This window comes from Neurospora tetraspora (genome assembly GCF_033439725.1).
Source record: "Neurospora tetraspora strain CBS 560.94 chromosome Unknown B0H65scaffold_9, whole genome shotgun sequence".
NCBI lineage: Eukaryota > Fungi > Ascomycota > Sordariomycetes > Sordariales > Sordariaceae > Neurospora > Neurospora tetraspora.
In genome coordinates, this window is record NW_026944391.1 from 1,540,318 (window position 1) to 1,562,544 (window position 22,227).

The window sequence follows — 22,227 nt, forward strand, 5'->3', positions numbered from 1 at the left end:
CCATCACTCGGCGAGAAACAGCCAATCACATTGCGTTTAATTACTCCATCTTTTCTCAATTCGGCTTCTTCAGTGGAGTTTCCGCAATGATGTCACTGATTTGGATACCAACAGTGGAGCGGCGGTGCCCCTCCCCCGCCATTGAACAACGAACGCCTGAAACAGGCCCTGTAATTCCAGGGGTTCCATGTTCTGTATCTCAACCTTAAGGTATCATGTTCACTTATTCACATGGCAGAGGCATGTATGTACGGGTATTCATTAACATCATATGTACAACACAGGGCACTCAACCCTGAACCCTCGCTTCACCACTTCCACCATCACTCAGAGCCTAAGCGAAAACAACAGTCTTGCCGTTGTTAAGGAACAGCCTCTGCTCGGCATACCACTTGACCGCCGCCGCCAACACCTGGCTCTCCACATTCGAGCCCTCATCCACCAACTCATTCGGTCCCATACTGTGGTCGACTCTGGTGACCCTCTGCTCGATGATGGGGCCCTCGTCCAAATCCGCCGTGACGAAATGCGCCGTGGCACCGATAATCTTGACGCCCCTCTCGTACGCCTGATGGTAGGGCTTCGCGCCCTTGAAAGACGGCAAGAAGGAGTGGTGGATGTTGATGATCCTGCCAGACATGGCCTCGCAGAGGGTTGGCGACAGAACCTGCATGTAGCGGGCGAGAACGATAAGCTCGATGCCGTGCTGCTTGGCCAGCTCGAGGATCTGGGATTCCTGCTGGGCCTTGGTGTTGGCGGTGACAGGCAAGTGGTGGAACTCGATGCCGTAGGACTTGGCCAGAGGCTCAAAGGTAGGGTGGTTGGACACGATGAGAGGGATGTCGATGGGCAGCTGGCCGGTCTTGGCGCGGAAGAGGAGGTCGTTGAGGCAGTGGCCGATCTTGGAGACCATGATCAGGACCCGGGTTTTCTGCGAGACGGGCCGGATCTTGTACTCCATCTGGTACTCGGCCGCGAGCTTGTTGAAGAGCTCGGTGAGGTGCTCGGTCGAGGGAGTGGGCGTAGGACCAAAGTGCACGCGCATGAAGAATTTTTGGGAGACGGGATCGGAGAATTGTTGGAGGTCGAGAATGTTGTGGCCCTCCAGGGCGAACACGCCAGTGACGGCGTGAACGATGCCCGGCTTGTCAGGGCATGACAGGGTGAGGATGTGGTCGTTGGTGGTGGCAGGCATTGTTGAAATGTGGGTGGTGGTGGTTGTGATGGGTGAGTGATGAAAATGGATCGTCAAAGCTGTCAAAACAAAATATAAACTTTAGTTCATAGCTCCAAATATGGAACCCTTTTCACTGACGCGTGGCGGGGTTTAATGACTCATGGGATCCACGTTGCGGCATTCGGAGGAGTTCTAGAAACGAGCTTCAGCAATGTGTCCACTCGGCACATCAATCCTTGTCGATATTAAGAAAAGTGAAGAATGTGGGGGGTTAGGGTTAATACGGGTACGTGATCCCCTTGGTGGTGTTTTTTCTCCAAAACATTTTCGCGACGATGATTTGGCACCATCACCATTGGGGGTGTATCAACCATTGAACTTTATCATCTTGTACGCTCTCCTTCGGACAGTCTCCAATCTCCCAAACCGGCTCATTTACAAAAACACCGATTGCTTGCCAAAGTGGAAGTCGCGGATGTCATCTCCTTTTCCGTCTTCCGACATCGGTCCGGGCCATTGAGGACCTTGATGGTTCGGACTGCCATCCGCTTCATTGCCTGTCTTTTTTCTTCCAACACTCCTTCTTCGAAACCTTTGACCACTGCAGTCAACGCTGAAGCTCATTGCCATTGGCCAAGTGGTCATATCGTCTGCAAGTTTGCAGAGTTGGAGAAGGTGCGTTTGCGAACTGGAGGGGTAATTCGGGCGTCATAGGTTGGAGGCACAACCTCACCTTCCGAAGTTCTCGCTCAACCATCTCTCATCGTTCCTACCTTCCCCGAGGACGCTCATCATATTGAGCTCAACCGCTTTTCCAATGTCTTTCTCGCTATTGGCTACAGGTACAAACCTTGTCCCCGGAGCATCTAGACTTCTGCTGGCTTACGGTGTCGGGGAAGGAGCATCGGATGATGGGCAATCTGAATAGTTTTCTCCTTCACAACCGAAGGGAACATCACTAGAGGTATTCTTCATTCCGTCATCAACCTCCTTTTCAACTTCCAGGCGAGTTCAGTGTCAAGTGGAAATGTCAAAGATATCCCCCCAAAACTTCCATCAAACCGCCGACACTTTTCCACGCTTTGAACTCTTCTCCTTGGACTGGTGCAGGTCACTCCATGCCCTCCCCAACCTGTCACTCCTCTTCCTCTCATAATCCCTCGTTCTTACAATGTTCCAGACTAAAATAACAACCAAATACACAAACAACAAGGCAAACGAGGCAATCGGACCCAGCATGGAGAAGATGGCAAATCCATAACTCGCCCTCTGCAACGGTGGGTTCTGATCCCCTGAGCCCATATCAGTCCCTAATGCCACCTGCATTGCCGACAACACTACCACGATCCACGCCGTCCCGCCGATAATCCAGCTCGAATTGTTCACCACAAAGTCCCCGGACGACGTCCACAACGGCATGAATCCGAGCGACAGCGGCTTGCTGACAAGGTAGATCATGTCGAGCCGGTGGAGACGAAGTTCGCCATAGATGAAGCGGATTGCGATATCGTCATGGACCGGATGGTAGCGGGACTTTGGGGAGAGGAACTCGTGAACAAACAAGCGCCACTGCGGCCACCTGATCTCCTTTGGGACCAGACCCTTCTCCTGCGCCGTCTCCAAATCGCTTTCGCGCTGGATCAACGCTACGTACGAGAACAGCAGCCCCAACGCTGCCTGTCGGGCTTCGCACCGTTTGCACAGTAGTTCGGAACTATCCTTCTTGCTTGCAACCTCTTGCTCGGTATTCAACAGCATCATCTTGTCCCTGTCACTGTGGTCACCCCCGGCCCCTTCAGTCCCTTCCCAGCCGCCACCGACCCGCTTCCTTTGCCCTCCCTGACAATTTCCTTCGCCACGACACCCCAACTCGTCGTCCCAGAACTTCTTGCACAACAAAAACTTGGCTAAAGGCTTCAAGTAGACCTTGCCCCTTCCCCAAACCAGGTGGAGTTCTATTTTCTCACTCACCACCACTTCTCTCCCTAGCGTAATCTGGGTTTGCAAGGAGCGAGGAGGAACGGGGCGGCCAGCTAACCAGAGCCGATGCTTGATTGCATGCACTTTGGAGAGATCAAACTCGGTGGCAAGAAAAGACGCAAAGTCGAAGCTTGGAGGTCCTGTAGTGGATAGGCTAGGGCGAGTGGAAGCGGGAGGACCGTGGTAGAGGGAGTGCAAGTCGTCACCGCACCGACCATGGGCAGGAAAAAGGTCATTGTACGCATCCGGAGAGCCCGTCTCTGGGAAGAGGGAGCTCTTGAAGGGTGCATGGCTTTGCTTGAACAGCGGCTGACCGGAGTCCTAGGGGTTTCCCGTCAGTCAAGTTCCATCTGAAGGGAGAAAGGGGAAAGCCAACGCACTTGTTCAGACGCCACGTGCATAGGCACCTCAGGGGTTATAGGGTTTCCGTCCATTGTGTCAAATGCGATGGGTTCACGACAAAGGACAGAGACAAGTGACAGCGAGGATGGTGAGTTTCTCCAGACCATCGGTCCAGACTTGTTTCACTGACCCCACGAGACTCTCAGGTGCCTCTACTCAGGTTTTTTTTTTTTTTTTTTGTTTCTCAAGCTCACCTCCTCGAGGTTGAGAGACGACAAGTCTCACGCGCGGCAACCCGAACTCTTCAAATCGGTGCCTGGAGCTGAAGACCCCATTTCAGTCTAGGTCTTCCCGCTGCCGATCCCCACAACCACGCCCCGAACAATCATTATTTTCGGGGCTGATAGCGTTACATCCAGCGACCCTCCTCCTGCAAGCCACCTTGTCAGGGCGGCATTTTGTCATCATCTTCATCACGCGCCGCGACCCGTCGCAGCCTTATCGACTTCTCTGGGACCGCGATCGCTGATTGAACCGATTCTGGGTGGCTTAGCCCTGAAAGGGTTACTGCTGACGACCTAGGGCAAGTAAAATGCGGGGGTGGGATAGCTGTGCTTACTCCCTGTAGAATGGTGACAACCGTTTATGACTCCTTTCGCCTCTTTTTCTCCCCCGTCTCAAGAGTTTAGGTGTCCGAGAATGAAAACGTCTCATGAGGTAGGTAAGGAGGGAAGCATGCTCTGATTTGCGTTTGCCCCTCGACTGGGCATAGATCAAGATTGCTTCCCAGGATCGGAACCTTGCATGACATGCTGAAGAAGCGATCCCCAAGTGAAGGAGGCTTGCTAACCGGATATAAGGGTGTATTGGGATTCCCTCTGGTTCGTCCGCGCCACCGAGGTACGCAACCCCGAACGTCTTAGGACCCTTGGATCGATTTCGCTCACAATGCCAACCGGTTGCTTGTCACAGTTCCTGTATCGTCTTGACTCATCTCAGTCGGACATAGACACGAATGGGAGTCACGGTCTCGAGATGAGTGACCTCCGACAGCTTGCCTAAGCGCTGCAACGAAAAACTTCGAGGCCAGTCACGGCGACCATCCCGCTGAAAACAGAAAGAACCGCAGGAGCGGCATTGGGCGGTGCAAATGCGTGCCCAAGGAGGGTGTCACAATGCCTTTCGGCTGACGGTCAATGGAAAGGTGTAAAAATGCTCACCTTCCCAACCCATGTCAGGACATTTTGCTTCATCACAAGCAACATTTTTCTTCCATACCTATCCTTTGCATCCCAAACACGCAACCAATAAAACTCTCAAGATGCCACCAGTATCGATATCCCTCCCCTCACACGTCGCACAGCCGTCCCCCAAGACATGCTCGGTCACCGTTACAAGCATTCCCTTAACATCACCGTCGAACACGGAACCCAATCTCTGCTCCTTTTGCTCCCTGATCGACTTCTCTTTGCTTCGTTACCCCACAACTACCGATCTCCTCTCTCTCAACGACGGCAACCCAGCACCCCAAGACCTCAGTCCCTTCAAGCGCAACCCATATGCCAAAGTCGAGCCAACATGGTCTCTGGGCCTACTTTCCCGCATCCACAAATCTTCCTCGTCCTGCGATCTCTGCCACGCCATACGTACCGTCCTAGACCAACAGCCGCACGTCCGCGCCACCCTCACCAATATGGGCGTAAAGGATCCATTGGTCTTGGGCACGGTAGCCCTTTGTGGGAGATTGTCGGCGCCAGAGGGGGCCTCGTGGTTGGAGCACGATGACAAGTATGGTGGGCTGAAGGAAAGGGATTGCTTCTTCCTCAGACGGTTGGGACTGCTGTTTCGGCCGGCCGACAAAGACGAGGATGTGAATGTGCCGGGTATGGCCAAGAAGATAGAAAGCTGGTTTTCTGTGATGGATAGCTTCCAGACTATGAACACTGCTATTCCAAGGGGTTTTGAGGTTGGAGCTGAAGACAGAAAAGGGGTGCTGATGGGAGACGAGGAGAACCCAGAGACAGTATGGTTTGCAGGACGGAAGAGACCAGAGATGATTGACATCGGCTTGATCAAACAATGGCTCGGGGAGTGCTTGGAGAAACACAAGGACATCTGTGGGATTAGTGAGGAGGTGGATGAGGATGATGATCCAGATTTGGTGGAACAGATGAGGCGTTTGAGGTGAGTGTACTCGCTTTCAGTGTTTGGGGGACGTGGACTGACATACACAGCAAACCAATTCCCCTCTTCCGCCTCATCGACGTCCACAAAAAGTGCATCGTCACCAAGTACAACCTCTACGACGTCGACATGTCCGCCCTCAAGTTTGCTTCACTCAGCTACGTCTGGGGTGTCACTCCACAGAAACTTGTCCTTCTTATCGAGAACGAGTATGAGCTCCAACGGCCCAACTCTCTCGTTGGCAAAGTCTCCAAGACCATCTCCGACGCCATTCACTTGACCGAACAACTCGGGCTCAAATACCTCTGGGTCGACGCCCTCTGCATCATCCAGAACTCCGACGATGACAAGGTCATGCAACTGGGCAACATCGCCAATGTGTACGCCCACTCTTTGTTCACCATTATTGCGGCGGCAGGGGACGACTCCAACTTTGGTCTTCCCGGCATCCGTACCCCCCGTGATGCAGTCCAAGAGGTAGTCCCCGTCATCCCGCCATCAGACACCAACCCTGGAATGTCCCTCATCACTGCTCTCTCCCCTACCCACCAATCCCATGAACATCCAACCCGCAAGGCCATCTGGGCCTCTCGCGGGTGGACACTTCAAGAACGGGCCCTCTCCCGACGTGCCATTTTCATCATGAAGAACCACGTCCTCTGGTCCTGTTCCCGCTCTCACTACTCGGAGGAATCCTGCTGCGAGACCGATACCCTCGGCACCCTAGCGTGGTTCGGCCTGCAAGAGTCTGACCCCATTCTCAACTCCTCCGAACGAACATGGTACACCGAAGACGTCCCTGAAGAGCAAGTCTGGTACAAGTTCCAACGCTTGGTGCAAGACTACTCCGGTCGCAATCTGAAGTTCCAAGGCGATGCCCTCGATGCTTTCAGTGCAGTGGTGGAACAAGTCCGCAGAATGACTGGAGAGAACTTCCTCTGGGGCATGCCTAGCGGGCGATTCGAGCTTTGTCTCTGCTGGGAGCCTTATCGGCGAGGTCTCAAAAGGAGAGAGGAACTGAGCACGCTGGAGATGACCAGTTTCAAGCGGCATGTTCCCTTCCCAAGTTGGTCGTGGCTGGGATGGTCCGGAGCCATCTTCCTGAAAGTGCAGGACCGCGAGCTAGAAGTCGGCCTCAACCCAAAGGTGGTCTGTTTCGTTCTGCGCAACCACCCACTGCGCGTGTTCCCGGTCCGAAGAATCTCAGTCGACAATGACCCCGAACGGGCCAACTCGTGGGCCATTCCCAACGTCACCGACAGCAAGTACTCGGTTACCCTAGACGACATCTACGATAACCTCCCCTCCATGACCCCCGAAGTGCTGCTTGATACACCAGATGACCAGCTCATCTTCTTCTGGACCGAGTCAGCGCGCTTCAAACTGTCCGAGCTCAAAGTGCAGGGACCGTCTATCTTGCAGGAGAACCCGTTGCAGGTGAAGGAGTATACCAAGTACTATCGAGAGATTCTAGACGACGATGGACAAGTGGTGGGGAGGACGCATCCTTGCGATCCGACAGCCCAGGAAATTGGAGTGGATGAGAAAGGTGACGGAAAATGCGAGTTCATCCGCATTGCGAACAATTATCTTCCGTTCTGCGACCCGGAAAAGTTGGTGATGCAGTTACGGAGGGGTACAGGGAAGTACAACAAGGACGTGAGATATCGTGTCAATGTGGCGGAGATCAAGAAGGAGGCGTGGAAGCAGGTTTATGAGAAGAGAGTATTAGTTGCATTGGGTTGAGAGGGAAGGTCCGTTGACGGGATGACATTTCCTGGGACCTTTGGCTCCGTTGGGTTGCTTTCGGGTGCCTGCAGGCAGTGTTTTTGGCTTTCTGTTCGATGATGTGTTGCAATGAATGCTTTTTTCCCAGTTGTTTGCACGTTCCATTCTTTGCACCTGCTTCGCTCCCACTGGGTTCCAGGCAATGTCTTTTGTTTCCACCCGGCTCCAACTACCGATATCTTCCATGATCCAAGCCATCGGGTCTGTGGGGTTACCAAGGGTTCCATGCAAACCTAAACAGCCGTCCCAAAAAGCAACGAGTGAGCATCCAGAGAAATGTCGGAGATGTCGGAAATCAGGTTCTATGGGGGACGTGGGATGCGCTACAAAGAAGTCTTATCACTTTTTGGGATCGAGAATCTCGGCCATCTTGGCAAATTCAGCCAGCGGGATCCAGCGGGATCCAGCGGGATACAAATCGGTATCTGGCAACGCCACATTCAGAGCCCTGCAGATCGGGTTGATCAGACAAGATAAGAAAGCTCGAATTCACATAAGTCATGCGTTTTGATTGGTCAGTTTTGGTCTCTATCAACGTTGCAACCATTTGATAGTTCCCCGGAAGAAGCACGAGGGGAACCAATAGCGTTAACGCTCGGCAACGCTTACCACCCTTTTAAGGCTTGACGGAAGCGGCGAACTGATAAGATCCAGAGGTGTAACTAAAGCTTATCTCGATGTCAGCAACGAACGGAAACCCCCGTGAAGGACTCGAACCCCATGAAATCCCCGAAGCGATTGGAACTGTCATTTTGACATTGGCGTCATGGATGGGGTAAAAACACACAAACACATGGCTGAAGTGGGGAAGCCAACGGTTCGAAGAGCCGATCGAGACCCAAAAAGACCAAAGACGACCAAAAAGAGCAACGACATCGGAGGAGTTCGGGGTGCCCTACACTGGTTGCTGATAAGGCATGTGCGTGCTACCTTTCTGTCGCCATTCCTCGCAGCGATAACATTTTCGACAGCCTTTGGTATGCCGCTGAGAGGAGAAAATAATGGGAATTACGTCCACACTGACTTGATGTTACAGCCCGCAACCGGAACGGGGGACCGGGGTAGCTTCCACGGTACCAGACTCCGCGGTGGTGGTTGTCACACAAGATCTTATCGGACATTGGATATCACACTCTGATAACCACCGCGTTGGATCATATCGGCATGTCATTGGTTTCGTGGGATACAAGTTATATATCTCAGCCGCATCCCGACATCATGGCTCGAGTCTGTCCAGTGTCTCAAGCTTCAAAGCCCATACCTCTGTCCAACAAAGTCCCCTAAACACCATCCACAATGGCGGGAGAAACAGCCCCGGCTCTGAACCAAGGAGTCGGCTATGGCATCGTCATTGGGCTGGGAGCATTGTTTGCTCTTGGTGAGTACCTCCTCCATCACTCTAACCCATGAACATCACTGACATCCGCGTCTGCCAGGTATGATCCTCGTCACCTTCATCCTCAAACGCTACAACCGCGAGCTCCAAACATCAGAAATGTTCAACACCGCCGGCCGCACCGTCAAGTCCGGTCTCGTTGGTTCCGCCGTCGTCTCCTCGTGGACCTGGGCCGCCACCCTCCTCCAGTCCTCCGGTGTCTGCTACCGATATGGCGTCTCCGGTCCTCTGTGGTACGCTTCCGGTGCCACCGTACAAATCCTCCTCTTCGCGACCCTCGCCATCGAACTCAAACGCCGTGCTCCCAACGCGCATACCTACCTCGAAGTCATCCGCGCCCGCTTCGGCACTCTGCCACATATGGTCTTCATGATCTTCGGCTTGATGACCAACATCTTGGTTTCCCTGATGTTGATCGTCGGTGGAAGCGCCACCATCAACGCCTTGACGGGGATGCACACCATCGCAGCCATCTACCTCCTTCCCGTCGGCGTGGTAGCCTACACCTTGGTCGGCGGTCTCAAGGCCACTATCTTAACTGACTGGATCCACACCTTCGTCCTCTTGATCATCATCATCGTATTTTCCCTCACCGCTTACGCCTCCTCCGACGTCCTCGGCTCGCCCAGCGCCGTCTACGACCTCCTCGTCAAAGCAGCCGCCGCCCACCCCGTCGAAGGCAACCACGAAGGCTCCTACCTCACCATGCGCTCCCGCGAAGGCGCCATCTTCTTCGTCATCAACATCGTCGGCAACTTCGGCACCGTCTTCCTCGACAACGGGTACTACAACAAGGCCATTGCCGCATCACCCGTGCATGCTTTGCCGGGTTACATCCTCGGTGGGCTGTGCTGGTTCGCTATCCCGTGGCTTACCGCTACCACTATGGGCTTGTCCGGTCTAGCTCTCGAAAATCACCCCAGTTTCCCTACCTACCCAAACCGTATGTCAGATGCAGACGTCTCAGCTGGTCTGGTCCTTCCCTACGCGGCGGTGGCTTTGCTAGGAAAGGGCGGAGCGGCTGCTACGCTTCTGATCGTCTTCATGGCTGTCACGTCCGCTACTTCCTCGCAGCTCGTTGCCGTCTCTTCCATCGTCGTCTATGATCTCTACAGGACGTACATCAAGCCCGAAGCCTCCGGCAAGCGGCTGATTTACATGAGCCACGTTGCTGTCTGCGCTTATGCCCTATTCATCGCTAGCTTTTCTGTCGGACTCTGGTACGCCGGTATCAGCATGGGATATCTGTACGTGATGATGGGCGTCATTATCAGCAGTGCAGTCCTGCCCGCCGCATTGGCATTAACCTGGTCCGGTCTGAACAAATGGGCTGCTGCCCTCTCCCCCGTCTTGGGACTCTGCGTGGCGCTGGTGGCATGGTTGGTCACGGCCAAGCATGAGTGTGGTGAGATGAGCGTTGAGTGCACGGGAAGTAACATGCCGATGTTGGCGGGCAATGTGGCTGCTTTGTTGAGTCCGGTTGTTTTCATCCCCGTGTTGACTTTGATCTTCGGCAAGGCGAATTATGACTGGAAGAGCATGATGGCTATTAGCAGAGGCGATGATCACGATGTTGCGGGCGAGGCGGGCGTGGATTTGGAGGAGGTTCTGGGGGGTAGAGAGGAAAGTGAGAGAGAGATGGAGGAGGAGCAGAAGAAGTTGAGGAGGGCGAGTAAGATTTCGAAGAGTATGACTGCTGTTTTGGTTAGTCCCCCTCCCCCATACCCAGCCCCTTTCCTTCCGTAATTGTGTCACTAATGGACAACAGACCCTCGCCCTCCTAATCCTCTGGCCCATGCCCCTCTACGGCACCGGCTACATCTTCTCCAAGCCCTTCTTCACCGGCTGGGTCGTCGTCGGCATCATCTGGATCTTCTGCTCCTTCATCGGCGTCGGTCTGTTCCCCGTCTACGAGGGACGGGAGACGCTGATCAGGACGTGCAAGTACATCTGGTGGGATATTACGGGCAAGAAGGGCGTCAAGGCAATTCATGCTGAGCAGGCGGCGCATGCTGGGGAGGTGGTGGTTACCGAGGGGATGACGCCGGGGGATCAGACGCCGACGGAGGAGAAGAGCTTGAAGGAGAAGGGGGAGAAGGTTGCTTCTTCGTGAGAGGTTGACTCTGAGAGGAGAGAGGAGAGAAGGGTGTCGGGTGGTACAGTAGTGGAATGTGAAGGATACAAGGAGTGATGCGGTTATGAGTGATGACATCAAATGTTGTTTGTTTTGAGGCTGAAGAGTAAGAGGCCAGAGGGATGATGATGCTTTGTTTGGAGATACCCTTGGTTTGTTAATGATAACTTGTGACCAATCCATTCCTTGCTTTTGGCCCAGACGGGTCATCTGGGGCAGACACTTTATCTTGGGGCAGAATCCCCTATCTTGGCCAGACGCCGTCCATGTTTTTCTGCTATGGTATGAACCTCGATGCTTAGAAATACTGCAGTGCTGCTGTGGGGGAACCCTGAGGTTCCAATCAGCGTGGCACACGAGGCAAGTAATACCAAGGCAAGGCAAGCAAGAGGTCTAGTAGGGCAAATCAAGTAAGGGTAAATTTAACGCAAGGCAAGGCAAGTAAGGGGGTTGCTTGCCTTGTTTACTTGCATATATACATGCCCTCCTTTTCAGGCAAGTAAGCAAGGCAAGTCAAATAACAGGTTGACACAAGTCAAAAATGGCCTCATCCTAACAAGGCAAGGCAAGTAAGGGGTTCTTACTTGCCTTGACTTGCCTTGTGTGCCACCCTGGTTCCAATGCCGAGACACAATCTTTACCGCTCCGCAGTACGATCTACAGTTTACCCCAGGTTTGATTGTTAGCGCGGTTCTTTGAGACAGGGGTCTGCAAAAGTATACAGAAAAACAACGGGACAACCACATTCGAAACGGAAAATTGGACAGAGTGTATAAGGAGGCCAAAACGCATCTGGTTGATACCAACTTCTTGCATGAAATTCGGTGGAATGGTGGTTGAGTTGCCAAAGAGTTCGTAGTGAAGTCCCGCGCTAACGAACGTTCCAGGGCAAGAGTGTAGTTCCCATCTATGATCACGCGATGATGTCAACGGAATTGTTTTCCCGGTACCAGTCAGCATCCCTGTCCAAGAAATGCGGTGGACATAACACCGGGATATAAAGGTCGATGCATACTATCCATTGTCGACTTCACTTACCCCAAGATTCCCATCTCAACCAACTTCGCTATCTTGGACAGATACAACTGTCAAACATGGCCCGCCTTACCGCCCTTACATTCCTCATCTTGCAGACACTAGCAGTTAACGCCGATGTCTACGACAATAACCCCTACAACTTCACCTTCCCCGCCGACCCAGGCGTCTCCGGTCCTCCTCTCGAGGTCATCCACGCTTACTTCGGCCAATGGCCCACCGGCATAGCAGTCTCCAGCACCGGCCGGCTCTTCTCCAACTTCCCCGGCGGTCTTGACCCGACCAACGTCAACAATGGCACACCCGGGATCTTCACCGTTGGCGAACTCGTCTCTCCCTCCACTGAAAAGGCGTACCCATCTGTGGAGATGAACACACCTCCCTGCCCCGGTGGTGCCGTGAACCTGACTGACCCTCAAAACCCAGTCGGATGCGGAAGTGCGGACCATCTGATCGCCGTGCAGAGTGTGGTCATCGACCCTCTCGATCGACTCTGGATTTTGGACACAGGCAGGCCGCTGTACACCTTCCCCAATGGCTCTGTGATTCTTCTTCGCTCTAGTTACGGCGGGCCTAAACTCATTGGCGTCGATTTATCTACCGACAAAATCTTCCAAACCATCCTTTTCCCTCCGGAGGTAGCCCTGCCTGGAGGTACCTACCTCAATGACGTCCGGTTCGATTTGCGCCCCAATGTCACCTCTTCCGGCGCCGGCATGGCTTACATCACGGATTCTTCCTTGAACGGACAAAACGGGATAATCGTCGTCGACCTCGGAACCGGCGACTCCTGGCGGAGATTGCAAAGACAACCGTCCGTCTTGCCAGAGGAGAAGTTTGTGCCGTTCGTCTGGGGCCAACCCATTTACTCCGCTCCTGACCCAGGCCACGCTCCCACTGGTAACCTCACCACCACCTCACCCCCCGGCTACATTTCCTTCGGGTCAGACGGGATCGCCATTTCTGCTGATGGGGAAACACTCTTCTATGGCGCCGTAGCCGGCAGGAACCTCTACTCGGTTCCCACGGCACTGCTACGCCAGCGTGACGACGCCGTTGAGTCTGAACTAGTAAAAGCGGTGGTAAACCATGGACAGACGGGCAACTCCGACGGCATGGAAACGGATTCCAACGGGGTGATATACAAGGGGAACAACGAAGCTAATAGCTTGGTGGCGTTTGATCCTGCGACGGGGACGACGCAGACGGTGGTTAGGGATCCGAGGATTGGGTGGGTTGATACGCTCAGCGTTGCTGATGATCCGAAAGAAGAGGGGAGAGGGTTTGTGTATTTCACGAGCAATCAGTTGCATTTGTCGGGGGCTATGTGGTCCCCGGGAGAGGAAGGGGATAGGAGGAAGAGGCCTTTTGGGTTGTTTAGGGTGCCGCTTTTGGAAAACGGAACGAAGATATCGGCGCCGGAGGGGGCGCGGTAAGGGAGATGAGAGGTCGAGAGAGGAAGAGCACGAGATGTTGCGTACCTCCATTTATGTCCGGTGAAGACCCTGGTATGATTTGAACTACTGTTGTTCGGTTCTGCACTGCAGGATGTACATCTCAGGGGGAAGTAAACAAAGGATGGAAAGGTACCTCTAGGTACATGTAGACAAGGCAGCAAGGACATGAAAACGACCAGCTTGGTTCGTCAGCCTTGTCTAATGGCCAGGTGCGGGTGGAGGTCCCGATTGATGGACAAGGATGTTGGAAAAGCGGGTCTCTCCGCACCTTTTCGAGGCAGGTTTTGTTTACTTTACTCCTGACTTGTTTTGTTTCCACTCATCGAGACAGCTCAAGCACACCTTCGTGGAAAGAGTTCTTTGCCGCTCTGAAAATCAGACTCTTTCGAGCGACAGGAACTTACAATGCCATTATTTACTGTTGCTGCATCGGCTGTCGTTTGCCTTCCCTTTCCGGCATTCTGTTGACATCAGCGTCGGCGCTGTGGGCCTCCCATCTGGATCCGGACCGGCAACTCCCCGCCACCTCAGACGGCAGCGGTGGATCGCGAAGCCCGGAAGCGATGGCGTTGCCCTGGAAATACAGAAGGATTGAGGCGATGCAAGCCGTGAGCCAGTGGTCAGGATAAGCGCTACGGAGGGCTCCACCAGCGGTTATTGGCATTACCAAATCGTGTGACTCCGCCGGCGAAGACTCACGCCCGGAAGCCGGAGCGGGCGGAAACCCGGAACGGAGAACGTTAGACATCGACGTCCGGGTCCGCTACATGTATTTGATATCTTTCGCTCTTCTCACCACTCACCTCACTTCACCTATTCGCCTCGCCATTACCACACCAGACCCAAATACAACACCGTCAAACCGCCAAAATGACCATCACCCTCCGCCCCGCCACCGAGGCCGACGCCCCCTCCCTCGCCCGCATCGCCACCGCCGCCTTCGCCGACTCCCTCTCCCCCCTCATCTTCCCCCGTTCCCAACTCGCCACGGCAACCGTCACCGAAGCCGATCTGACCGCCGACGAGATCACATGGCGCACGTCCATGTACATCAAGCGGATGCGCGAGGGGAAGCCATGCGTGGTTGCCGTGCAAGTTGACGATTCCACCGGTGAGGAGAAGGAAATCCTGGGTTCTGCGCACTGGCAGAAGCCTGGGCCTGAGGGACCGGAGGTGCTGGGCGTGGAGGTTAGGCCGGCGACGTATGATAAGGACATGTTTTTCAAGGTTGTGGAGAGGTTCACTGCAAAGGACAAGGAGGGTTTGGGACCGAAGGGTCATGAAGATTATTGGTGTGAGTACCTACTATTGCCCAAGTGTGAGATGGAAAGGAAGGAGGGCGTGGACTGACGAAGAGATGGACAGATGCAATCTTGATCAGCGTCGATCCCAAGCAGCACAGGAGGGGAATTGGCAGGAAGTTGTTGAATTGGGGTCTGGAGTTCGCGAGGGAGGAGGGAAGGGATGCGTACTTGACGGCTACCGAGGCGGGCGTGCCGCTTTATGAGGTTTGCGGGTTTGAGAGCATGGAGACATATGATTGCTATGGCGTGCCCTTGACGAGTATGGTTTGGAGGTTGGACAAGAACCAGCAGTGAGCGCCGGGGACTTGGGATGGGGTTGCAAAGTTGGTTGAGGTTGGATAGAAGGAAGGGGGTGACAACCTGAGCCCCTAAAATGCACCACCCGTTCCCAGTTTTGGGGATAGTCTTGCCTCTAGCGAGAATCCTTCGGAGGCTCGTTGGTTCGTTGACACCTAGCTGGGCTGATATTTCATCTGGAATTCCAGCCATGTTCGATTCTGACAACGAATGAAACGCTTTCTCTCCCGATTAATTTTGAAGCCTGCTGACATTGTCACCTCTCTAAATCCAGCAGAAGACGAAGCAATAATTGCAAGGATCGTGAGCTTGAGGAATGAGTTGGAGTTGTTGAACCGGAGCTCTTCTGAGTTGATGCACAGTCGTAAGTCTTTGTTGTTGTTTACTTGCCCCTGAGCGTTGCACGACGATCAAAATTCTCAGCCCTGCATCTGTGTCACCCCAACAAGTCCGAGCCTTAACATTCCACCAACCTTTCCTTTTTTCTCTCAAGACACAAAAGACATCTACTAACAGCCGCAACAGCGCTAGTAGCATCCCACCTCAAAACTGCCTTTCTTCGCCTCCACGAGCCTCTCCTCACCCATCCACCCACCGTTCTCACGCACCTCTACGCCTCCGCTCTCGGCATCCACTTCACCTCGGGGGCAGCAGCAACAGCAATAATCCTCCAACCTTTCTTGGACACATGGCAGAGCACCATTCTCGGCGGAAACACCAAGCTTACAGCTTTGCCAACACCGATACTGACAATGCATCTGTCGTACTTGTCGTCGCTGCTCTTTCAGCTCTGCTTCGCCTTGCAGTCCACTTCTTCTACCTTCCTTCCCAGGTGTACCAGGACTCGGACTGCAGGATAGCATCAGGGAGCAACTTGTCCTCCTAGGAGCAGTCGTCAGACCCGATCTCATGACGCTGCTACTAGCGGTAGCTGATGCAATCACCGAGGCTTCTCCTCTTGCCCCAGGAGGAGCCCTCGTCCCCCCCACAGAAGCAAGGATTCAATCTCTTCTCTCTACCCCTGTCGCCCTCTACCTCCTAGTTTTCAGCAAATGGGTATCCTTCGCTCTCAACGGTGGCGTGCTTCCCCCTTCTGCTTCCGCCACCTCTATGTCCTCCTTTCAGGTTTCACATGCAGGACTATCAAGCCCACCAAACCCCAACATATTATCAGCTTCAGCAGCTGGCCCCCTCTTCCCTACTACAGATTCGGAGTATGAAGATTATGAGCTCGACTTTGATGTAGATGTTGAGATGGCTGTCCCACCAACTCAAGGGATGCAGTACGCACCAAGAGTCACTTTTGCTTCTCATCACTGGGAATAGCTCGACGCAGAACATGGAACAAAACAACTGCAAGACTTTGACAGGTAACTTGAAGATTGGATTCAAGGGCTCAACTTGGACAACGGCACTACCTCCCCAAATCCATCCTCATCATCCCCATCCCCATACTACCCTGCTGATACCCACCACCACCACCACTGCCATGACGATCACCCTGGGCCATCCCCGGATCAACAGGCACAGGCACATTTGTCGGCATCCCCCCGTTCAGCCCACTCACAGGCAAATTCCACCCCAACCACTCCAAAATCCTCGCCTGCTCGCTCTCCAAGTCCAACAAGCCATTCAAGTTGGCACCGCTAGAGGTATTTCCATCCTCAGGGACAGCTGCACCTGCAACTGCACTTCCCCTCCGCGAATGTATGTGCTGTCCCCAATCTCCCACGGCAAACTCCTCATCGCCCACTCCCTCGAGCTTCTGACTCCCAGGCGCTCCGAAACTCTGATGCAGGAGCATGATGAGTGACACGGAGACTCTGGCTAGGGAGTAATCGACCACCTTGCCGTTCGTCGCATGCGCATGCGGAGGTGGGAGGGTAAGCAGATAACTGCGATCTTGGGGTTCGAGCGCTAGGGGCGGCGGGCGTTGTTGTTGTTGTTGTTGTTGTTGTTGTCGATTCCCGTGGTCAGGAGAACCGTGGGGGTTCTGGTGGTAAGCCAGCTCCCGTTCCCTCTGCTGCTGCTGCAGCAGCTGCTGTTGTTGTCCCCACTGGCGATAAGTGGCAGAAGACTCAACGACCGAAAGCAAAGCTCGCATGCGCCTCCACCATCTCTCTGCTCCGTCTCTTCCTCCTCCCAAGCGAGCGCAGAGTTCCAAGACGACGAGGCAGTCGTGCACTCGATCGAGTTCGCCGCGCCAGCCGTAGCGGTCTTGCCATTCCCATTCTTTTGCCTCTTTCACACCTCCTCTTGGGGCGTGAACACCAACGCCGTTAACCATCTTCCCCACCACACTCCAAAGCAACACCGCACAGCTGGTATAAGCCTGAAACCCAGCCGTCCAACACGGCATCAAGATCTCCTCGTCGTTATGAATCATCCTTCTCAGAACCACGGCACTCAATCCCGCAACTCTAATCGCATCATCCGCGTGTTCCAGGAGTAACTCCCGCAGGGGTGTATCCAGCGCATGGTGACCCTCATGGTTGCCGTGCAACCGGCAGGTGATGCTCTGGCTGATTAACCACCTATACAGCAAGGTGATGGAGTCGGAGTAGAGGATGTGGATGTGGTGGATGGACCGGTGGGTTTCGAGCAGGCCGGAGGTTGTGCCCGAGGAGGCTCCTCCTGAAGAAGCAGAGGGGAAGGGCGAACCGGAGGGCGAGGAGCGTGAGATGTTGTGGAAGTTGAGTTGGATGGTGGAGGGCAAGGTGTGGTACCAGTGGCGAAGGGAGAGGAGGACGTGGCGGATGGAGTGGGGGGTTAGGTCCAGGTTGGAGGCGCGGAGACGCAGGATGGAGGATTTGATGTAGCAAAGGCGGGTTAGGGCTATTTCTGTGACTGCGGGGGATGTTAGTTGGGGACGGAGTTGGGATAGGGGGTGGTGGTGGTGTTAAGATGGAAGGTTGATGAAAGGGGGATGATGAAGTTGACCGAATGGAAGGTCAACACAGAGGCAACTGTCTTGTTGACACTGTGCAAAAAAGGGGCGTTGTAAACAATAACACCAAAGAAACGCCCGCACTTACTCTCAACCAAATCCGCATTCTCAGGATACGGCGGCTCAGCTTCCGGACTCTGCTACAGGTCAGCACATTTCTCTTCTTCTTGAAGCCGAGAATCCGAGGCATCCAGTGTGGAGTTTAGCCTTCCCAATAATTTCATTTTCGAAAAAAAAAAAAAAAATCACTCACCAATTGTCTCTCAACCAACAAGTCGCTACCAATGATGTATCCGTGAGCCGAACTCAGCCAACTGGAGACGACGGAAGTAAAAGTTAGCACTGCTTGCACCGGGAATTATTGATCCAATAGCGACAAAACCGACGATCAGTGGAGAAAGCGGCCGGTTCCGCGATTCCCTTTGTCACACCACACCATCCATACGTCCATTGGCACTGTGCCGGCACACACACGGTCCGCGCAGCAGAACGACTCACGGAATGGAACGACATGGAAAGGGTTGACGTTGACACCTCAGGAAACAAAAAAAGATACCTTACGTACCTCGCGAGAAAAACCAACGTCCGCCAACTTCTTCCATGGCCGATTGTTCCCTTGTGCGGCACCGGTGACAGAGCCAGTTGCGCCTGCAAAGAAGTGGTAGGAGACATCATTCCCTGACCATGGGAAGCCAAAAGACCTCCATGTCTCGCAGCAGCCAAAGCCTGGCGTCTCTGCGCCTGCTGGGCCTCGAGTAGTTGTGCCTGTTTCTGCGCCGCATCGTGATTCATCCTGTAGGCTCTGGAAAACAGGTTTATTCCCGTTTCTTTTTAGGGGGTTGCAGATCTTGACGTTAGTGTTGATCTCGATTCAGTGCGTTCGATGGGAGAGATGGGCCGTAGATCTCCCAGCCCTGAATGAGGATCTTTCCTTCCAACTTCTTTGTTCCAACCTCGTTCTTTCCAGTCTAAGCCCCATTGCACTGGAATTGGGATTGGTCTTTCTGGCATTGGGGCTTCTGGAAGAATGAAGGGAAAGAGAAGCTGGAAGGCTTGAAGGCCGGGAAAAGGGAGAAAAGGCAAAAGGGGGGGAAGGAAACACACCAACATAACTCAATGCCAACCCAGGCTTGTTCATAATCACCGTGCCCGCCAGTAGCGCACACACTCGCACTGCGTCCAAAGGTTCGTGCTCAATCACCACGTCGAGGTAGTGTTTAGCGAGATTCGTAAACGCTTCTTGTTCTTGGACCCGGCTGTCGGTCTGTGCGTCCATAAGGCATTGAGAACCGAGGGAGGCGACGGCTGTGAGGCAGCTGAGCGCAATTTGCTGTTGCCGTTTCCGGTCTATGTGGGAAGAGTTCAATGGGTAGTCGTCAAGTCCGGAAGCGATTCGATGCAGAGATTTGAGCTCGTCACGGGAAAAGGGCTGGAAAAGTCGATCGATACGGATGAAGTACTCCTTGATGGCCGCGTTGGTCGTTTCGAGGTCGGGGATAGGAAGGTGGATTGCTGGTGTCGGGGAAGATTGTCGTCGTCCATCGCTGAATGCTCCTCCGGGAGAGGGATTGACCGCGGTGCTGTTGTTGTTGTCCCATAGCTGCCACGGTGTCGGAGACAAGATGGGCGGTTCGGTCGATACCGAAGCTCGATCACGGAGGGGAGACGCTTCTTCTTGTTCCTGTAGTCCCTGACCAGAGTTGTGCCGTGACGATGAAGCCGTTGAAGATCCAACAAGCGTCTGGTTCTGGCTGCTGTCGACACTGTTGTAGGAGGAAGCATGCTGCAAACTCGGCCTTCCAGTAGCGTTCGTAGAGGTGTTCCCAGCCGGGGCCATAACCGTCGTCGGCGGTGTGCCAGTAGGGGTATTCTCGTCCTCATCCATGGCCGCCATGGGGGTGAAAGACTCGTCAGGCGTCTGCTTCAGCTCCTCAATCAGGCGCACCGCCTGCTCGGGCGTCGCCTTTCTCAGCTGCTGCATCGTCTTCTCCAGCAGTGCGAGGCGCGACTTCATGGCCTTGTAGCGCGACTGGCCTTCTTCGCCATCGTAGCCGCATTGTCGTCCTTTGGCTTTGCAGTTGTTGCACTTGGGACGTTGGCCGCCGCACTAGATTGGGGGGATTGCCCGTGGTAACAAGAACCGGGACAGGGGTTAGCAAACACTGACACGCACACGTTGTTGACTTGACACGCGGGTAGCTAACGGGTAACGGGTAACACGGGTGGTTTGACGGGTATGCAAGCCACACGGGAATTAGACGAAATGACGGGGAAACGGGAAGGATTTGATGGGATGGCATCAAATTCTAGAAGGGCAAGGGGAAAGGGTGGTAGGTGGCGAAGAAGGACATGATGAATGTATTGCACTGGAAAAACCAAAAACAAAAACAAAAACACCGGAAATGTCACACCTTGGCCTTTGTCTTGCGACAGTCACGGCATGCTTGGACCACACTCCGCTTTCTCCTCGGAAGCACAATGCTTTCTATTCGCTGTGGGCCTTGGACGGGTATTGGAAGGCCTGTATTTCCGGCAGCAACAAAGCCTGGGGCAACGGCATGGGGCAGAATGTGAGGGTGAGGCTGTTGCTGCTCAGCGTGGTCTCGTGGTTGTAGTGTTGGTTGTGCTGCCCCCTCAACATCGTGGCCGTGGGTTGGGATGGAAGCTGGTCGAATCTCGCGAAAGTTTTGCATCGGTGCCGGCTCGAACTCGGAGAGGATTGGGTGGGGGATGCTCTAGACGCAATAGTGCTTGGGCTGGTGCTGCTGAATTGTCCAGGGGAAGGGGACAACGATGAGAACAAAGGTCTGCTTGGGTCCGTAGCCGCATCGAAAGGCACGACAGGGAGTCGGGGTGGTACTGGAGGTTGTAGGGACTGGCTTAGTTCCGCGTTGCCGAGGAACAAAAACGAGAGTCTCTCTTCTCCTTTTCCGTCTTCCGATTGATGAGGAGAAAGCGAAGCAAAAGGCTTTCTTTCAGCAGTGTCTGGCTGCCCTGGCCTCAATCCCGAAGACCCCGATGCTTCTCTTGTGGATCCTGCCAGCTGAAGAAGAGCTAAGGAGAGCCAGCAACAGCAGCAACAGTAGGCAGTAGCAGCATAAGCAGCGGGCCAGCAGATTGGAAACTCCCACAAGCTCTATCCTCCCAGCTGTCAACAAGCGTTCCGTGAGGAAACTGAAGCAATATGTACACCCACGCACACACGCGCAACGGGTGATGCTTCCCTGGTCGAGAGGGGGCACGGGGGGCGGTCACGACGGGACCACACTGCTGCTCAACTGGAACTGGATCACTTCCGACCAGACGAAACACTCGACGAGGAACCGACCCCGACTGCTGGTATAGGCTCCCGTGGCTCTCCTTTCCGGCCAAAATACAGTGTGCCCGCAGCACGCTTTCAAAGGGCCAACGAAGAACCCAACAGGTTCCTACTCTGCCCCACCAAATTGCTGCACTTGGTAGCAGCGATGAATCACTGGACGGAGACGGATGATCAGCGAGCTGTCTCTTGGTAGGTTTTGGTGTGTCTATGATTGCGAGATGACGATGATGATGTTCCAATGGGAGGCCCCCCATGAGAACGGGGGCATGGCCGGAGGAGGAGTCTTTTTTGGGAACGAACGTCCACCCGTGTCTCGTGCCCATTCAGGGGCATTTTACCTTGATTTGGCCTACGCAGTCTTTGTTCCCTAGTAGAAACGACTACGATGGCCATGAAAGCCTAGACGCGGAAACGAAGCGCGGTGGTATTTCCGGGTGCTCCTCTTTGCTGGATGGATGGATTGCCCGAATGTGAAAGCGGTTGGAGCACAAGCAAAACTTGTGGGTGGTGATACGACGATCCCAACGGTTGGCTTCCACTCTTCTTGGGTGCTCTGCCCCCTTGGCCCCTTTTTTGGTAGACGGCCAAAAGAGAGAAACTTGATTCTGTCCAATCACGCCTCTCGAAATCAGCCAGCTCCAGTCAATCTGTTAGGGAACCTATCAGCTCAGACAGAGCGAGTCATCAAATCCCGGTTATGTCCACTAACAGGGTCCGGAGGTGAGTCCGATCCCCCCGCTAACTCCCCGTACCCTGCGTGACAAACGAGACCTGAGGTAGGTATTGTACCTTGCGCTTGCGGTCACGGCAGCACGAACTAGCTGACTAGCACTGGAATACAACTGCCTTTCGTGGCTGTCAGTC

At 54.1% G+C, this 22,227-nt stretch overlaps 7 protein-coding genes across 7 annotated transcripts; 4 read left to right on the forward strand and 3 right to left on the reverse strand.

Annotated features, from left to right (window-relative positions):
• Positions 1 to 243: 243 nt before the first annotated feature.
• Positions 244 to 1,380, reverse strand: B0H65DRAFT_480749 (formyl transferase). The gene has a single exon (XM_062827600.1). It carries the CDS (start codon positions 1,193 to 1,195, stop codon positions 335 to 337), a length of 861 nt encoding a protein of 286 aa, XP_062677229.1. The 5' UTR covers positions 1,196 to 1,380; the 3' UTR covers positions 244 to 334.
• An 853-nt stretch (positions 1,381 to 2,233) lies between these two features.
• Positions 2,234 to 3,666, reverse strand: B0H65DRAFT_436439 (uncharacterized protein; the record flags this gene model as incomplete). The annotated part of the gene is made up of 2 exons (XM_062825243.1): positions 2,234 to 3,478; positions 3,538 to 3,666. The coding sequence occupies 2 exons, from the start codon at positions 3,664 to 3,666 to the stop codon at positions 2,234 to 2,236; spliced, it is 1,374 nt and encodes a 457-aa protein (XP_062677230.1).
• Positions 3,667 to 4,820: 1,154 nt separating this feature from the next.
• On the forward strand, positions 4,821 to 7,429 carry B0H65DRAFT_436149 (heterokaryon incompatibility protein-domain-containing protein; the record flags this gene model as incomplete). Its single annotated transcript, XM_062825226.1, has 3 exons — positions 4,821 to 5,683; position 5,704; positions 5,777 to 7,429. 3 exons carry the CDS (start codon positions 4,821 to 4,823, stop codon positions 7,427 to 7,429), a joined length of 2,517 nt encoding a protein of 838 aa, XP_062677231.1.
• A 1,223-nt stretch (positions 7,430 to 8,652) lies between these two features.
• On the forward strand, positions 8,653 to 11,071 carry B0H65DRAFT_340872 (urea active transporter). The gene is made up of 3 exons (XM_062823643.1): positions 8,653 to 8,849; positions 8,908 to 10,571; positions 10,636 to 11,071. Exons 1-3 carry the CDS (start codon positions 8,768 to 8,770, stop codon positions 10,978 to 10,980), a joined length of 2,091 nt encoding a protein of 696 aa, XP_062677232.1. The 5' UTR covers positions 8,653 to 8,767; the 3' UTR covers positions 10,981 to 11,071.
• A 984-nt stretch (positions 11,072 to 12,055) lies between these two features.
• On the forward strand, positions 12,056 to 13,810 carry B0H65DRAFT_534348 (major royal jelly protein-domain-containing protein). The gene has a single exon (XM_062828999.1). It carries the CDS (start codon positions 12,096 to 12,098, stop codon positions 13,470 to 13,472), a length of 1,377 nt encoding a protein of 458 aa, XP_062677233.1. The 5' UTR covers positions 12,056 to 12,095; the 3' UTR covers positions 13,473 to 13,810.
• Positions 13,811 to 14,196: 386 nt separating this feature from the next.
• Positions 14,197 to 15,323, forward strand: B0H65DRAFT_341000 (acyl-CoA N-acyltransferase). Its single transcript, XM_062823644.1, has 2 exons — positions 14,197 to 14,787; positions 14,859 to 15,323. Exons 1-2 carry the CDS (start codon positions 14,364 to 14,366, stop codon positions 15,089 to 15,091), a joined length of 657 nt encoding a protein of 218 aa, XP_062677234.1. The 5' UTR covers positions 14,197 to 14,363; the 3' UTR covers positions 15,092 to 15,323.
• A 1,185-nt stretch (positions 15,324 to 16,508) lies between these two features.
• On the reverse strand, positions 16,509 to 20,734 carry B0H65DRAFT_512686 (uncharacterized protein; the record flags this gene model as incomplete). The annotated part of the gene is made up of 6 exons (XM_062828594.1): positions 16,509 to 17,941; positions 18,130 to 18,178; positions 18,295 to 18,355; positions 18,607 to 18,841; positions 19,146 to 20,148; positions 20,453 to 20,734. The coding sequence occupies 6 exons, from the start codon at positions 20,732 to 20,734 to the stop codon at positions 16,509 to 16,511; spliced, it is 3,063 nt and encodes a 1,020-aa protein (XP_062677235.1).
• Between the last annotated feature and the right edge of the window lie 1,493 nt (positions 20,735 to 22,227).

Excerpts from the sequence above, each read along its gene's own strand:
- B0H65DRAFT_480749 (XM_062827600.1), bottom strand. The coding sequence starts at position 1,195 with ATGCCTGCCACCACCAACGACCACATCCTCACCCTGTCATGCCCTGAC.
- B0H65DRAFT_341000 (XM_062823644.1), top strand. The coding sequence starts at position 14,364 with ATGACCATCACCCTCCGCCCCGCCACCGAGGCCGACGCCCCCTCCCTC. Across the intron at positions 14,788-14,858 it reads GGGTCATGAAGATTATTGGT|ATGCAATCTTGATCAGCGTC; the intron begins GTGAGTACCTAC and ends AGAGATGGACAG.
- B0H65DRAFT_534348 (XM_062828999.1), top strand. The coding sequence starts at position 12,096 with ATGGCCCGCCTTACCGCCCTTACATTCCTCATCTTGCAGACACTAGCA.
- B0H65DRAFT_340872 (XM_062823643.1), top strand. The coding sequence starts at position 8,768 with ATGGCGGGAGAAACAGCCCCGGCTCTGAACCAAGGAGTCGGCTATGGC. Across the intron at positions 8,850-8,907 it reads GGGAGCATTGTTTGCTCTTG|GTATGATCCTCGTCACCTTC; the intron begins GTGAGTACCTCC and ends CGCGTCTGCCAG. Across the intron at positions 10,572-10,635 it reads AGAGTATGACTGCTGTTTTG|ACCCTCGCCCTCCTAATCCT; the intron begins GTTAGTCCCCCT and ends AATGGACAACAG.